The sequence below is a fragment of the Pogoniulus pusillus genome, chromosome 6 (assembly GCF_015220805.1).
Source record: "Pogoniulus pusillus isolate bPogPus1 chromosome 6, bPogPus1.pri, whole genome shotgun sequence".
Lineage (NCBI taxonomy): Eukaryota > Metazoa > Chordata > Aves > Piciformes > Lybiidae > Pogoniulus > Pogoniulus pusillus.
Window position 1 is genome coordinate 7,606,178 of NC_087269.1, and position 17,559 is coordinate 7,623,736.

At 43.5% G+C, this 17,559-nt stretch overlaps 1 protein-coding gene across 1 annotated transcript in view; it reads right to left on the reverse strand.

The window, feature by feature from the left end:
* Positions 1-13,141, reverse strand: part of FHIP2A (FHF complex subunit HOOK interacting protein 2A) — a 38,339-nt gene extending 25,198 nt beyond the window's left edge. The window contains exons 1-3 of the mRNA XM_064144325.1: positions 12,388-13,141; positions 3,657-3,735; positions 1,779-1,948 (exon numbers count right to left, since the gene is read on the reverse strand). Of these exons, the coding sequence (XP_064000395.1) occupies positions 1,779-1,948; positions 3,657-3,735; positions 12,388-12,681 (543 nt within the window). The 5' untranslated portion in view covers positions 12,682-13,141. The remainder of the gene's footprint in view (positions 1-1,778; positions 1,949-3,656; positions 3,736-12,387) is intronic.
* Positions 13,142-17,559: the final 4,418 nt, after the last annotated feature.

A 17,559-nucleotide genomic window follows, 5' to 3' on the forward strand; every position in this document is an offset into this window, starting at 1 on the left:
TATTTGTGGTACATCCAATCCTTGTTCTACTGTCCCTCATATATCATAAAGTATGTCACATGAAAGTACTTTCCCATCTCCATGAGATTTGATGGCTCCTGGTCCTTTATGTGGTTTCTAGCTAAACCTTCCCTGACTCTACTATGTTCTATCCTGTTAACAAATGCTGTTATTCCAGAAGTTCATTTTAACCCACAAAATTTCCCTCACCCGGATCACTGCCAGATATGACAATCTGCCTAATCTGGTTCTCTTTCCAAAGTCATTATCCCTAGATTATTAATCCTGAATTAGCACTGACTTGTTGAACAATCTGTTGAAAAGAATGGCAAAAAATGTGCACCAGGAGGTGCATCTACAATAATGTAAGAAATCTAAGTGATTGCTGTGAAATAACATTATTCTTTTAGCAACAGATCTTTGCAACATCTTGCAAGCACTGAACTGTGTTTACTTCAGATATATCAACTCACAAGTGGCTTAGTGTAAAGACAGGCTGTACAAGAATTGCTTGTACAGGCACATTTGCATGAGTGCAAAACGACTTTTCACAACTCTTAGAAACACACCACTAATTACCCACTTCACAGATGTCACCATTTCATCTTGGTTTCTTAACAAAGCTTACAGATTACTGAATGAGCTGTATTTCTGAGCAAGGGCTTTGGATACATTAGGTATCTTAGCCTATTCATAGGACACCTGGTATAGTAACAGGAACTGTAAAACTGTGGCCCTTCTAAAGCTAGGAACATCCCAGACACAGATAGCTGATCCCTACATTGTCTACACATGTAAAATCAAGTAGATTAAAAACTCATGACAACGTGTAAAAGACTAACGGTGAATGAAATTACAGAGAGCTTCATTTGCATGGAGAGAGTGGTCAGGCACTGGAATGACCCAGGGAGGTGGCTGAGTCACCAACACTGGATGTGTTTAAGGGTTGTCTGGATGTGGTGCTTGGGGATATGGTTTAAGGTGAATCTTATAGAGTAGGGTTATAGGCTGGACTTGGTGATCCTGAGGGGCTTTTCCAACCTGGGTGTTTCTGTCATTCTGTGATACATTTATCCTTGGAACAGGATACACAACTGTCCTTTCCTAACTAAATCTGCATCATGATACAAAAAGATCTAGCACAAGTGCTGCCACAATAATTCATCCCATGATCCATATAACCCCATACATTTCAGCTCCTAATTCTGCCAAGAAAGGCAGCAAGAAGAATGCACGAAGACCATGAAGCTAATGTCACACGTGCCACTAAGCAGACATGAGAAGAATTGGACAACACCACCAAGGTCTGCATTCCTATCTGCATTCATCTCATATATGAAAGCTGCTTGGGGATCAGCTTAAATTAATGCTTTCTGAATGGAAATCTTTCTGAGCAGTAACTCATCACATTCAGAGAAATTAAACAACACTGGTATTTGATACCTAAGAATCTACTAAAATTTAATGAAGCATAGATACTACTATCTTGCAGAAGGTAGGAAAAGTCTAAACTGAACAAAAGTTTCCCCTAGCTTCATAGTCCATAATATAAGAAGACTTGTGCTGAAGAACAAATCTCAGTGTTCTGTCTTAGCACCTCATCAGTTGTCACTTCGATCACACTTGTAAAAAACTGCTATTTCCAATGTGTTGGTAACAAGAAAACAGCTATTTGCTAGTGAACAGTGTCCCACACTACCACCTACTGTAGAACTTCAGTCCCTATTACAATTAGGAGCTCATATAGAAGATAATCTGCTTTGCTAAGAAGTACCTACATCAGCTTTTCCTAGTGTGTAGAGGGTCTCCAAAATCTTGTGATGCAGCAAATATTCCATACATGGTCCTGTTTCACCCGACTCCCTCTCATTTTCCTCTTGAACCAGAATATCCAACATCTGTTCCAGGTGAGAAGGAATGTTGGTATCAGTCACAGGAGCTTTGTCATCTAAGTAGAAGAGATGTGCAAACAAAAGCTGTTAAAATACTGCCCACGCTTTTCTGAAGTTCAGTTCCAAATTCCAAATTTTAGAATATGATCACTCATTTAGAGAACCTTACATGTAGCACACATGGTTTTGGACATGACTTAAATTGAACTTTTAGAACTGCAGCTGGAAGTGTAAACTGGAATATGCACCAGGCAGATATCTAACCTTGCAATGGGGAAAAGGGTAAACATTGAAATTCAAAACATGCACAACACAGTCAAAAAGGAAACCTTGTACAGCCAGAAACCAAGTGAAGGTTTAGCTCTCAATCTTCTGGTTGGCTCTCATCCTGTCTCTATGCTGTCTATTCTTCATAGTCTTTAGATTTGTCTTTTATACTTTCTGCCTTAAGTAAGACACCATTCTGTCAGACGTTATAAAGACTCTGATTTCACTTTAGTAAAGTCAGGAGTCTGCTGTCAATTTATGTTACTGGCCGTGGGAGCTGGCACAAAGATGTTGTAGGGCATGTCCACATGTGGAGATTTTCATTCTTTTCAGCTAAATGCTGAGAGAAATGGTTACTGCTAGAGAAATGGTTACTACTTCTTACGCAATAACCTAAAAATAACTGTCACTTGCATGCAAATGGTAACAGAAAACTGCCATGTCAGAATGAGTTTGGTCTCTACCACAATCCCCAGTTAGCTTAAAATGTTTTGCTTGAATTTCCTAGGCATAATTGTGTTCTCACTGCAGAGGACAGAAATACATCCACTTGTTATTCACAAGACTTTGGAAAGTCTGGGAGAGAGGTCAGCTTCTATTCTGCACCACGTAATCACAGGTATCGGTTTTCCCCTACCACCCTGCCATTTCTACCCTAGCAAACATCACATAGCGTTCCAAAAGATGAATATTTAGAACCAAGAGTCGAGTTGCAGCTTGGAAGAGTAAATATTGATATAAACAAGATGGCCAGTCCCAGACACAAACACAGATTCAACAGCCACTCTGTCAGAAGAGCAGAACCAATAATGCTGAGAAAAACTTGTGAGCATTTGCTTTTAAAACTTAATGGTTTAATAACTAGGCCCCAAGATTTTAAATTTAAATGCTGTGTAACTGTTGTAAGAAAAAAGGGAAAATTGTTAAAAGAAGCAACTACAATCACATTTCATCAGAATGATCCTTCTTTTAAGATGAGCAGAGTAAGGTCTGGAAAGGTTTTAGCAAAACATGTTCTAAGTCTGTTCACAAATTTCATTTTCAGAGCTATGTTATCAAATAAATATATAAGAATAAGAATAAATACTTATTACTAAGCACAAAGAACTCATGTCTGGTAAACCTATGACCACAAAATTACTTCTGTTAAAATTTTGGAAAGAAACAATCTCTGATGTAAAAGAGTAACAGCAGGGACTAGATATCTACAGTTGTCTATTTAGATTAACCAGAATATGTGAAGACAGAAACTGGGTTGGACAAGAAAAGGTAAAATTATCTATGTGGTACTCAGCAAAGAAATCTTCCCTCAATAATTTCCCTGCCTACTTTTAAAGAGATGAATAGATGTGGCCAATATTTTTAATTACTAATGATTGTTGGTGGCATTTTATCGTTTTTGTATCTCTTAATCTTTACATTTTAACAACAATGAAATTGGTAATTCTGCTTCACATAATAAACAGGCAAAACCAGAATCTTTTTTCTTCCTTTTACCTGATGTCTCTATGTAGTAATGGGTGATTGCCTTCCAATGGTAAACAAAATCTTCTTGTAATGGAAGGGAAGGTGCAAGCTATGGGATTAAAAAAACCAAAACAGAAAACAGTTAGGAATTAAGTATTTCCTCAGAGATTGAACTGACTTTTATCTTATACTTGAAAGTAAACTGCTGCAGACTACTACTTCTGCAATTCTTACTCTGTGCTCTTTTACCTTTAACATGGACTAGCTACATTATTCATGGCACGAGCCCCATGACATACTGCCTAGCTTGTGAACATTAGTTACAATCTCTGTGATGTTTCTATGACCAGACAATGTCTTTGAAGCAACAAAAGCTATTACACATACAGCAAGGCAGCACTAGAAATACAGGCTTGAATTGTTTAGATCTCAGAGTGTCATCCTGTAGGAAAAAAAAATCCTGTTCTTTTGTATCTGCTCTTGATGTCATCCTCCCCTTCTGTACATTGTTCTTCTCTTTTCCTCTGCTCCCTTGAAAATGCCAATTAGTTATAAAGGTTTTGCCATGACTTTTTTTCCTGCTAACCTTTAAACCTTAATTTTTTAAAAGATCTTTGTTTCTTTTTTAGGGGGGCAAATCAGGCCCATCCCCAGAGCTTGACAAACTGTTCTTTCTTGAGAAACAAAACAAAACCCCCAAACAACAAATCCCACCAACCACTTTTCCTTCTTTATTTCTGAAAGAAAAGGAAGTTTCTTCTACTCTGGAGGAATCTGGAATGGTCAGTTGGGTATGACATGCTGCAAGCACAAAACAATGTCTCCCACACAGTCAACATCAGTAATGCTCCTCCTTCACCTAGCTGGAGAACTGCAGCCATTACAGCACAGGCACAAACAACTGCTGCACCACAGACAGTATATGACAAAGAAAAAAGGCCAAGATAATTTTAGCACTCTGCTGTCCAAAGTGAGAGTTGAGGTAAATAGTGAATTTGTGAACATGATACAAAACGTTCCCAGCTAGTAAAATCAAGAATCCTACAGGGAAACCCCCACACCACTCAACAGATTATAGAATCACAGAATGGTTTTGGTTGGAAGGAACCTCAAAGATCACCCAGTTCAAACCCTCCACCAGAGGCAGGGACACCTCCCACTAGAACAGGTTGCTCAAGGCCTCATCCAACCTGGCCTTCAACACCTCCAGGGAGGAAGCATCCACAACCTCCCTGGGCAACTTGTTCCAGTGTCTCACCACCATCACTGTAAAGAATTTCTTCCTAACATCTAGTCTAAACCTCCCCTCTGCCAGTTTAAACCCATTACTCCTCATCCTGTCATTACGAGACCTTGCAAATAGTCCCTCCACAGCCCTCCTGTAGATACTGGAAGGCCACCTCAAGGTCTCCTCCAAGCCTTCTCCAGGCTGAAGAGCCCCAATTCTCATGGCCTGTCCTCACAGCAGTGCTGCTGCAGCCCTCTGGGCATCTTGGTGGCCTCCTCTGGACTCACCCAAACAGTTCAATGTCCTTCCTTTGTTGGGAGCTCCAGAACAGTGCACAGTACTGCAGGTGGGGTCTGACAAGAGCAAAGTAAAGGGGAGCAAGGCAACACTGCTCTTGATGTAGCCCAGGACACAGTTTGCTGTCTGGGCTGCATGCACACATTGTCAGCTCACATTGAGCTTTTCATCAACTCAGACCTACAAGAGGGTCTGTTGTTACTGAGGCCTATTTGCTTGAGGCTTTTTTTTCTGTTGGTTTTGACAGTCAAGTCCTCAAATCATTCTTTTACAAGCAATCCTGAAATAAAGGATTATGACTTGACACGATGGTAGCAGTGAGACCGTTGAGCAAAGAAAGAATCCAGGCAACCGGCAACAGAACAAGGGGACATAGTCTCAAGTTGTGCCGGGGGAAGTATAAGCTGGATGTTAGGAGGAAGTTCTTCACAGAGAGATTGATTGGCATTGGAATGGGCTGCCCAGGGAGGTGGTGGAGTCAGCATCCCTGGAGGTGTTCAAGCAAAGACTGGATGGGGCACTTAGTGCCATGGTCTAGTTGATTGGATAGGGCTGGGTGACAGGTTGGACTGGATGATCTTGGAGGTCTCTTCCAACCTGGTTGATTCTATGATTCGATAAAAAAATGATGTGTCCATTTCTGAAGAATAAGGAGTTGAACCACCCTTCACAGAATCACAGAGTGGCTGAGGCTGGAAGAAACCTCTGGAGATCATCTGGTACAACTCCCCAGCTCAAGTATAAATGCCGAGAGCTGGTTGCTGAGGACCCCACCTAGACAGATTTTGAGCATCTCAAAGGACAAAGATTCCACAACCCCTCTGGGAAACTGCAAAGGCTCAAGTCACCCACGGGACAAAGAAATTTTCCCTGCAGAAGCTACACATTTCAGATTAATAATTCCAAATTGCTCAGCTGTCTGCTTGCAGTGTCTGAAAAGTGAGGAGTTCACTCTGTTCTTGGACAAACAGAAAGATATGGCTCAGACATCTATATACTCTTCACCAAGTGCTGTTGGTCTCTTTGAAAAGCTTTATAAGTTTTCCACATCAGTCTTTTCTACTTCAGTGACACTGAAATTTATCTTGGTACATACATCCAGCCCAGCACATAAACAGCAGGGCCTGCTGTGATAAGAAAGTGGAATACTGTTAGCGATCCTTCCAGGGCAGGACTTTGAAATGTAAGACTCAGTGGTGCTTGGTAACTATCTGCACCTACATCCTGTGTGCATATGTGTCCTCACAAACGGCAACTGGGAAATCAAACTGACATTGCTTGCCATTCCCTGAAATTCTGGGGACTCATTAAGTCCTCCACGTTCCTATGGCTAGCCACTGAGAGCAGCACTTTAGCACACCAGCTACGACAGGATAAATATTAAGACACTACAGCATATGGGATCAAACTAGATTATGTTACTATGAAGTTTACTAGCTGCTGAAATTCCTAATAACTCAGTGACTAAGCATATGCTATTTTGTATCGTGCTCTGTATGTCACACTTGTGGCTGCAGATGTTTATTTCAAGCAATGTAATAATCATTTTGCATCTTTCTGCAGCAAAACTGAAAGAAAGAAATCCCTCACTTCTGGCTGATAAACAGCACAGAGAAGACTTTTGAGGAATACCAGCCCTTTCAGACCATTCTATTTCCAAAGCAACACATGATAGATTGCATTAAAGATTTATCCTCAATTGATGTGATTTTTCCTCTCCACTTCTTCTAGCCTCATCTGCCTCGAGATGAATTTAGTTCCTCTGAGTAGTGCCAGGAAAAGGATTTCACTTCTCAGCACTGTCAATAATTTATCCACTGCAGCAGCAAACCGTGGATACAGACACTCTCCCTCCCTACAAACGCCTCCAGAGACTCTTCTTAGAAGTGAAAAGGTAATTCAGGGACAGGTCCCACCCTTTTTAATTAAAATACTGAGTGATTTCACAGTCTTCTCTGATAGAGGACTGCAAGACAGAGACAGCAAACAGAGACGCCATTAGCATGTGTGTGCACCTATGCACGTGTGGCTGTTTGGGATACACTATCAACCTTGCCATCAATTTGCCCCCACGTTGCAGAGCTGTGGGAGCTTTGCCTGCATTGAGCTACCAGGCTCAGCAACCCTCTCCCCTAAGTTCCTCCTCCCACTGCAGATGAACCTAGCATAAATTTGCTGTTTCAAGTACATCTCTTCTTGGGAATATTTAAGTCCAGCAATGCTATGTACTACTGTGAGATAAGTGTTTTACTGACAAAAAATGAAATAAAACCCACAAGCCAAAGCAACCCAACTCTCTTAACTTATTCAGACATAAAATTGAGGTAAAGACCATGACTAAGACACTAGCTTACACACCAAACTCAGCACTGGAAAGCATTAGAAAAATCTAAGTCCCCAAATACTTGGGTTACATGCCTTAACCCTATAGGAGAGGTACCTATAGGCTGAAGTTGTACTTTCTATTTTAGGATGAATTATTAGTTCCCAGCTGAGGTGAAACCTATGTTAGAGTTGCCAATCATAGAGTGGTTTAGGTTGGAAGGGACCTCAAAGATCACCTAGTTCAAACCCTCCACCAGAGGCAGGGACACCTCCCACTAGAACAGGTTGCTCAAGGCCTCATCCAACCTGGCCTTCAACACCTCCAGGGAGGGAGCACCCACAACCTCCCTGGGCAATTTGTTCCAGTGTCTCACCACCCTCACTGTAAAGAATTTCTTCCTAACACCTAGTCTAAATCTCCCCTCTGCCAGTTTAAACCCATTACTCCTCATCCTGTCATTACAAGACCTTGCAAATAGTCCCTCCCCAGCCCTCCTGCAGTCCCCCTTCAGATACTGGAAGGCCACTCTAAGGTCTCCTCCAAGCCTTCTCTTCTCCAGGCTGCAGCACCCCAACTCTCATAGCCTGTCCTCACAGCAGAGTGGCTCCAGCCCTCTGGACTTGCTCCAACAGTTCGATGTCCTTCCTTTGTTGAGGGCTCCAGAACTGTACACAGTACTTCATGTAGGGTCTGATGAGAGCAGTGTAAAGGGGCAGAATCCCCTCCCTTGCCCTGCTGGCAACACTTCTCTTGAATCTGAATAATCACTCTTTTGTAAGAGTACACACACTCATGTAAAGATTCTGAGGCAAAACAAAATTCCCTGTGAAGGCCATTAATTCCTGCTATTTTTCTAATCTGAAAGAATTACAAGTCCAGGTATTTTTACAGTGATATTAATTAATTTTGATGTAACTACATATCTTCTCACTATTTTTGAGCTATGGATTTCTAACCTCAAAGTGAAAATCTCCTCCTTGGGTAGGGGAGGCAAAGTACAACATCATAATGATTGCATTATAGGTGTTGGTATATCAAATTGACAAAACCCATCTAACACTACTGAAAACCAGCCCATGTGAGCAGGCATTTATTAGCTCTTCCATCTGGTTCCCAGCTCCAGCAGTGGAGCTTCTTGGGAGGGAGTGTCTGAGTGTTCTCACTTATGAGCTAAACTTAACACATGCTGCCTTATTCTGGTGACAATACCTTGCTAAGGATTGAACCCAACTCCTCACAAGAAAAGTGCTGTTCTCAGGAGAACTGTGATCTTTGACCAGAACTACCGTCTGCTTGTTATAAAATCTGTCCAAAATACAATTCCACATGGTTTTCAGAAGTACATAGAATTTGTGTTTAGGCAGGGAAGAAAAAAAATAACATCAAGAGCAAAGAAGGCTATAAATATTCAGTATTTAACAGCAATCTCCTTGTGCATGTACAAATTATTGCAGTATTTTGCATGTATGCTTTTCGGAGGTGCAATTCAGTACTGAAAAGAACGGAAACAAGAGAAGCTGTGGATATCTCTTGGTATCTTTTGGATAAGTTCACTAAATAAAGAAAAGACTGTATAAAAGAATAATAGGTACTGTCTGGTCAGATGTCAGAAAAAAAACCAAGTGGAAAGCAGGTCAAAGACAAATGAAGGGGAAGTGCACATATACTCCTGCCAGTGAAATAAGGAAAACTACAGTAGTCACTCACTGTTTTTCTTCCATCTCACTACTTACTTACTGTGAATGTTTGCCCTGAGGGAAAAATCTGGAAAATGACTAATGCTTGAAGGTTTACTTTATTTCTTCAGTTGATGAATGCACAGAGTTTACAATGACCACTGGTTTCACATATAAAACTAAGACGGCACAGGCTTGCAAGCCTTGCATTAAACTTTGTCATCATAATTTGTTAACAGCAGCACAATGTTAAAACAATCAGTAATGTGAGGTCATCACAGCAAATAAAGTGGGTTCAAGAAGAATGCCTTGTTCTGGGCAGTTAGGCAGCTAATGATATTGGAGCAGTACCTGTGGTAAGTGACTCAGTCCCTTTCAAAGATCTGTTTTTCCTCAAAACATGAACAGGAAAGAAGGTACATTTCTGTTCTGCTCTGATGTAAGGTAACAGAATAAAGATTGCAGTCCCCTCAATTATTCTCTCCAACCCACTCAATCCAATTTAAGGATGTTCCGTTAGGACAATACTATGGTCTCCTGGATGTTGCAGAGAAGTCCAGAAAGGGTGTAAGTCCCTAAATTACTGGCAGGAATGATATATGGTAGCATGTAGCAAAAAGTAGGGCTCAGCTCTAATGAAAATCGAGAGTATAATTTCACACACTTGGATAACTTAGGCAGAAAATACCGAAAGTTTTGAGTTATTCAAGGTATTAAAAAGTCTTAATAGAAAGCAACTGGTCCTTTATGTTTGTCTCATTACAGATCCATCATAAGACAATCAATTAAAGACTGGTACACTCACGACAATTGACAGGCAAATAGTGCTATGTGTAGCAGACTGTCAACCTTTGGAACTCCTCGTCACAGCTCAGAGAGATGAGTATGCCCATCAGATAACAACTGTACCTAGTAACACTGAACTCTTACTATTTAAATGTAAGCCTGCGGGCCATGAGGCAGAACAGACACATTATATAACTGCTACGTAGGAGCAATGACAGGGGAGAAGATCTACCCAAACAATTCTGATTTAAAGTAGTTCTATGAAGCCCAGGCACTTCAACTGTATTTAAAGGTCCATCTCAGCTGAAAACTGTTGGGCTGCAGGTGAACTCCCCCAGGCACTTATAACCTTTGATAATTTGTTACAGTTCTGTTATTTACATTCAGGGCTGAAATAGAGTCCACTTGAGGCTGTACAAGTTTGGCAGAAATAAAAGCAACAACAGCAAGTAAAAATGATGCTCCAAATTCTCTAGGTTCTGAAAACTGCAGGCAGCATCAAGGTGGACTTACCTAATATTTAGGATTTACACCCATTTTCACTTTCAGATTAGTATAAAGGTCCACATACTTTCATTATGAAGAGAGCAAAACAATGATTTAAAGTCAGATGCAGCCCAAAAACTCGTTAAAAGTTTGTTTCTCTGTTCAGTCTTCGAACTAGTGGAAAGTAAGAAACATTCATACATCTGCTTGCTCTTGTGATTCCATGTCTCACTTCTAGCATGTAGTGCTTGCTATTTGTCACAACCCTGTATGTGTAATTTAGTGTAGTACTCATTATCAGAAGATCATGGTGTTAGCATGATAAGGATACCAGAGTTGAGCAAGGACATAGAATCATAAAAGCACAGAATGGTCTGGGTTGGAAGGGACCTCCAAAGGCCATCTAGTCCAAACCCCCCTCCTCCCCCGCAGTCCACAGGGGCATCTCAACTAGACCAGGCTGCTCAGAGCCTAGAGCGTGTTGTTTGACAGCAGTCACTTGCAAACTGTATCATCAACACGCTCCTGGGAGCTTCTGGGGAGGCATAATTAAAAAAGGGTCATATAGACCCTATTATCTCTACTTTTCCCCTTTTCCATTCAACTCAGTAGATTTTTATGGATCTCAAACAAATGCAGTTCTTCTTGTTTATTTTTTGTACACATCAGTAATGTAAACATTTTGTAGATAACCTAGAACTGGTAGGCCTGAAAGAATAACTTCTCCATTCTTGCATCTCATTCATTCACTCTTATTCATAATGTGTTCACCACAAGAAGATTTCTTCAGTCAGGTAACCACTAATTTCTGTTTCTCCTTCAATGCAGGCACTGCCTATTGAAGGCATTCATATGTGGTCGAAGCAAGTTTTCAAACAAGTTGTTTCATCATTATTTAAACCATTTCCTTTCAATTACCACTCCACTGCTAAACTAGCAAACTAGGAACCTTCTCCTTCACTTCTAGCAGTATTTCACTGCCAGTTTTTAGCTCCTAACCAAAGATGCACCCCTTCAAACTCAGTTTTGTAGGTGTCTTAGCTTCCTGAGACAGGCACTGAAAGCCAGAGGTGTTACTACCAGGACCCCACCTCACCAAAACCCAGGGGAAGATATATACCTATAAAGGAGTGCCGATGAGCAGGCAGTCGAATGCGGCCTATAGAAACAGCAGCTTCAGAAATAGGCCCTGCTGCTTTCCTTTCCCCAGCGCGGCAAGAGGCAAAGGTGTGCGAGTCTCCATGATTAAATCCAACTGAGCATTGATAACTCCGAGTCCCCCCGGCCACCCAACCCAAATGAAAAAGAAACCAAGGATAAAACCGTCTCTTTGGAAGTGGAAACATCCCACAAAAGCACTGGAGACATGCGAATGCTGTCTCCTAGCCACGACAAGATGAAACCCGTAAAGAGTTTCCTGAATATATTTCCTTGTTTTGTTCCGCAGAAGGCAGCCGGCACGGCCGGGATGCGCTGGGCAAGGACTGCCCTCAGGCCGAGCTCGGGGCACCGGGGCCTACTAGGAAGGCACACTGGCAACGATGACAGCCTGAGGCTGCTCCCGCTGGCCAAAGGGGCTGTGGCTGGAGCCGCCCGGGCCCGCAGCGGAGGCCTGAGCAGCAGTAGCTCCCTCCTCTCCCCGCAGCCCTGGCCAGCGGCGGCCCGTTCTCGGCCAATTCGCTCCCCTGCCGGACACCGAGCTGGCCGGAGCCGTCCGAGCAGTTCGGCATTCGCCTCGCTGCCCCGCGGCGGGCGCGACTCAAGACCGGCGAGGCCAGCGAATATGCCAGCCGGGCAAGGCCCCTCGCCGCTAGCCCTGCCCCGGCAGCAGGCCCCGGGGAAGGGGCGCTGCGCTTAGGAGCCCCCTGCCCGCGCCGCTGCCCCCCCACGCGGGGCCCGCTCGGCGACTAGGCCCGGCTCGCATCCCCGGCGCGGCGTAGCCGGGTCCGCCGGCGGCCTTACCGCCTCCACGGCGTGCTGCAGGATGGAGGTGAACTTGGAGAACATCCTGTCCCGCGACTGGAGCAGCCGCTGCCGGGAGGACCGCGAGAGCTCCTCGATCCGCCGCCGCCGCTCCAGGGTGAGGGCTGCATGCGGCGTCCTGGCCGCAGGGATCGGACGGGCGGACGGCCGCCGACTCTGCCTCTCGGTCCCCGGCGGACACCGTGGCACTGACACCGCCGTGCTCTGGCGACGGCTGCCGAGGCTTCGGCTGTCCGCCCCGGCACGGCCTGCAGGGGCCGCCACCCCCAGCATGCAAACAGCCACTCGGCGGGGAAGCCCAGCAAAGCGGCCGGGCCCGGCCCGGCCCAGCGCAGCGTGCTCAGCTCAGCGCCACCCGAGGCGACGTGGCTTGGAGCCCGTGAGTCTGGGCAGCCGGCAGCGCTGTTCTCCAGCTAACCGTGACTCTTGCATTGTCGAACAGACGGGGCCGTGTATGCCGGACCTGTCCAGGGCACAGGCTGAGGGCACTGCAGGACGCGGCCAGGGCTCGGAGCGGGCAGCGAGTTGGCGTGCCCCAGACCGGTCCCCCCGCCTCTGTGGACAACTCCCGGGCAGGGAAGCGAGGGGAGAGGGACGGCACCACTGCTGCCTCCGAGCCCAAAGGCCATCAGGCTCTAGCAAAGGTCCTTGAGTTTACACACACCGCTTTGCTTCGTGAGGACTGGAAAAGCACCCGCGGCTGCCATTATGGCTAGATACGGAGCAGCCCAGGTGTGGGTGGCCAAAGGCCCGGCTTGCTGTCTGCTGAGACAGTTGGGATCTGTGACCATCTGCAGGGACTGCGAGGTCCTCGGGGAAACAATGAAACGTCTGTCTCTCCACAAAGCGGCATAAGGGTGACAAGCTCAAAAATTCAGTGACATCTTGTTGCTGATGGCTGAGAGGATGGTAGGGCTGGTGACAATGTCCTGGCTGTGGTCCTGAGCCTTGCAGCATACCACTGCATGAAAGGGCTTGTGGCGATGCACCGTACCTGTTTCACTGCTATTTCCCTCCTGTGCCCCTCCCAAGAGCTTTGAAGAAAACAAGTCTTTAGTTCACCTCCAAGCTAAATACTAGAAAGAAAAATACCATTTTACAACGCTACAGGAAAAGCAGAGGTAAGGTGGAGTGAGCAGCTGGGGAGCAGTGTGGTGTTTTGGGAATAGCTACAGTTCATGGGATAGAGTTGAGCATTGGGCAAATGGAAATAAAGAAACAGGACCTAATCTAGTAGAAGATGCTTCTGCTTACTGATGATCTTCGGAGGTCCCTTCCATCCCAGACCATTCTATGGTTCTATGACTGATTTGGCACTTAGGGAGCAGAGTGAAATGTTGGGAAAGTGACAGGCAAGTATGGGAAAGGGAAGAGATCCTGCAGTACCAAGTGGAGAAAAGCTTTTTGGAGATGAATGAGCACAAAGTTTCTCGTGTGCTCGGAGAACAAAGACAAATCAAAAGGCAGGACAAAACTATTTAACTGATGTATTTTAAATTGTGTCATCTGGAGAGTGTGACTGTGACATAATCTTGTGGTGAAGTCTTAGTAATGATTCTGCCATACTGGTTGTTTATGTAGCCAGGCTTGGCAGGTGTGGAGAGGCACAGTTCAAGTACCGTGTGGAAGTAAATACTAGTTGTATGTGGACACATCTTTGCTGAAGTGGCTAAGAAGCAGAGCTAGTTGTTTCCTTCTGAAAAAACAAACATATCAAATAACATATTTTTTTAAAGATAATTATGTTTTTCTCCCTAAAATATCTGCTTGTTGTTCATCAAGTTACATTCTGTAGATAGTAGGCTGAAGATTGAGCCAGCAGTGTGCCCAGGTGGCCAAGAGAGCCAATGGCATTGTGGCCTACATCAGGAACAGTGTGGCCAGCAGGACAAAGAAGGTTATTCTTCCCCTGTACTCAGTGCTGGTCAGGCCATACCTTGAGTACTGTGTCCAGTTCTGGGCCCCTCAATTCAAGAGAGATGCTGAGGTGCTGGAACGTGTCTAGAGAAGGGCAACAAAGCTGGTGAGGGGCCTGGAACACAAACCCTATGAGGAGAGGTTGAGGGAGCTGGGGGTGTTTAGCCTGGAGAAGAGGAGGCTCAGTGCAGACCTCATTGCTGTCTACAACTACCTGAAGGGACACTGTAGTCAGGTGGGGGGTGGCCTCTTCTCCCAGACAAGCAGCAACAGAACAAGGGGACACAGTCTCAAATTGTGCTGGGGAAAGTATAGGCTGGATGTTAGGAGGAAGTTCTTCATAGAGAGAGTGATTTCCCATTGGAATGGGCTGCCCAGGGAGGTGGTGGAGGCACCGTCCCTGGAGGTCTTCAAGAAAAGGCTGGATGAGGCACTTAGTGCCATGGTCTAGTTGATTGGCTAGGGCTGGGTGCTAGGTTGGACTGGATGATCTTGGAGGTCTCTTCCAACCTGGTTGATTCTATGATTCTGTGATTCTTAGGAAATGTAAAACTTCCATGTGGGTAGTCATATGAAGAAACATACGCACTATCTCTGTGGTTAGGTAGTTACAGTATCACAGTATCACAGTATCACCAAGGTTGGAAGAGACCTCACAGATCATCAAGTTCAGTTGTTAACTGGATGGATGCATTTGGAAGGTGTAAATCTTATATGATTCGACATTAAAAAAAAATATTAGGCTTCTAAAGTGTGCTCTCAGAGACAAATTCTTCTTCAGATAAATTTAAGTGGTGTCCACTACAGTTTTGCAACACATCCAGATTGTTATTAACTTTTGAGTATATTTTATATGGGCAAGTACTTGTGAATATTTTTATTTATGTTAGTATTTTTATCATATAAATACAGCTCAGGAGCTACATCAGCCTGTTTGTGTAGTTTGTATTGCAGGTTTGCATTGCTTTCAGTAAAAAGGGAAAAAAAAAAATGACAAAACAAATCTACATGACAAAAGTAGATTTGAATGCAAACAGGTCGTTGGCAACTGAGCTGAGCAGTGAAACAGCTTTTGTCACATCGATGTGAAGGTGTTTACTGTGTTAATGGGAACCTTCCCGTTCTTTTACCATAGATACTGTTTTAGAGCCTACATCTTTTCTGAAGAAAATATGGATTTAAGGCACCCGTGTTCGATTGAGATGTCTGAGGAAAAAAAAAAGGTAAATTTAAAGTGCTCTCTGCAATCCATTTGCTTTTGCAAAAATGTCTTTTGGGTGCGCCTGAGCCTTCCCATCTCCGAGCAGCAGAATTAATCAAGAAGCAGTGAGGTGTCATGAAGATAGAAAAGGAGACAGTTTTACAACAGTGAGAGTATTCCTAAGTGTACTTCACAATTTATGAAATCATAAGTCACCTCTTCACAGCTGGTGAGGTAAAGCTTTTCTAATGCTTGAGGGCTTCATTATTCTAAGAGTGCCTGATGCATATAATTTTTTTTTATCAGAAGATTTTTTTGTAGTTGGAATTCAGGTTTTGATTGTAATGATGACTTTATATAAGGACTCCTCAATATGAAATGTCTTTCAGTAAAGGAAAGAAAATATAATTATGTGATTATTCCTAAGCCTATTAAACAAATGGAGCCTCTGCAAATAACCCTGCATTTACTTACAATATGTTGAGTTTGAATTAGTATCCATACTGCAAAATCCCGTCTGTGGTGCCTATTCAGCCTGTTGCAAACTGTAGATAAGAGGTTTTTAATGCTCTTTGAAAGTAGTCTCAAATTTCTTAAGTATGTGAAAGTCTTTCTCACTGCTGAGAACATTAGATAAATACTGTCAAATCAGTAGTAGTGCAAATCCCTGGAAACTAATGGAAAAATTAATTCATCAGTGTCAATGCAAAAGAACTGACCTAGGATGAGGTTTCATTCTCTTTGGATATCTCTTGTGCTCGTTCGACATGATTCAGTTGGAAATGACTCAGTTGTGGAGAGGCTACCAATATCATGTCACATGCAACAATAACTCTTCACCTGCTCATGCTTGATGTTGTCCTCACTGAATAAACACAAATATTGCTGATTATTTTAGTACTCTTCAGAGCAGAGCTCTGCTGCTTGGTGTGGTATAGGTTTGTTAGGTGTTTCTTTGTGGCGATGTAGTTCTTTTTTTTTTAGCGTGGCACCTGCAGTAAGCGTTTTGCTTGAATGTGAGATAAGGCACAGCTTGAAGGCAAGGCTATTTTAATTGATAGAGCTTTTGGGAACTAAGTTTCCTCCTCACAAATTAGTGAAATTGTCTAGATTAAATCAGTTTAAATGGGGTGAGACAGTGAGATAATGTGCCAGCCTTTCGATCTGAAAATCTCTCTGCTGTTTAGGTTGATGGCACCAGGCCAGTCTCTAATGAAATCTATTTGTCTACATTACAGAAGAATTTCCTGCAGTCTGGACTTTTGCTTCTGAGAGGTTAAGGATTTGGAAGGCACATTTCTGTACCCCAGAATGAAAACATGCTAGCAGAGCTATGCATAGTGTCTGTTTCTATTTTGTGCAGGAATGTAATTGTGTTTCCAATAATCAGATTGACATCTGTGTTTGCAGTGACTGCATGATGAAATAAGGAATGAAGTGTTAGCTGCTTAGCATGATCTCTGCTTTTGAGGAGGCATATAGAGATGTTTAAAATCATCTTCATACCTTTCTGATTCTAGACTTTCTTGCAGAAAGCAAGCATTCTGTGCAAGGAATACCAAACAGCGTACAATGGGATTGAAGTCCACAGTCTGCTCCTTCCCTGTTTGAAGTATCATATGTGTTTCTGTTTACTTTCGTTTTCCATCGTGAATAATTTGCTTGCCTGTGCTCTCATCTGCACCATCCTCTTTGCTGACGTGCTGGTAGCACCATGTAATCAGCTCATGCACTATTTCTTTAAATCCCATTTCCAGGCATAACCTGGTCTGTGCATCATGCTCCACGCCTGCCCATCTAATTCTTCTGCAGAGACATTCTCACATCTGCTGATGGGTCACAAACTTTCTAGTCATTAATCTGTTGTCTAATTGCCTACCTGTCAGATCTGCAAATGTTATTACACCATCACTCATTGCCACCATGGAAAACACAGTACTGAGTTTGGTGGACAAATACACACTCCCAGTAGGCAATTTATTATGTTCAGGCTTTTGTCATACTGCCTGTACTATTCTGCTTTAGCTTATATA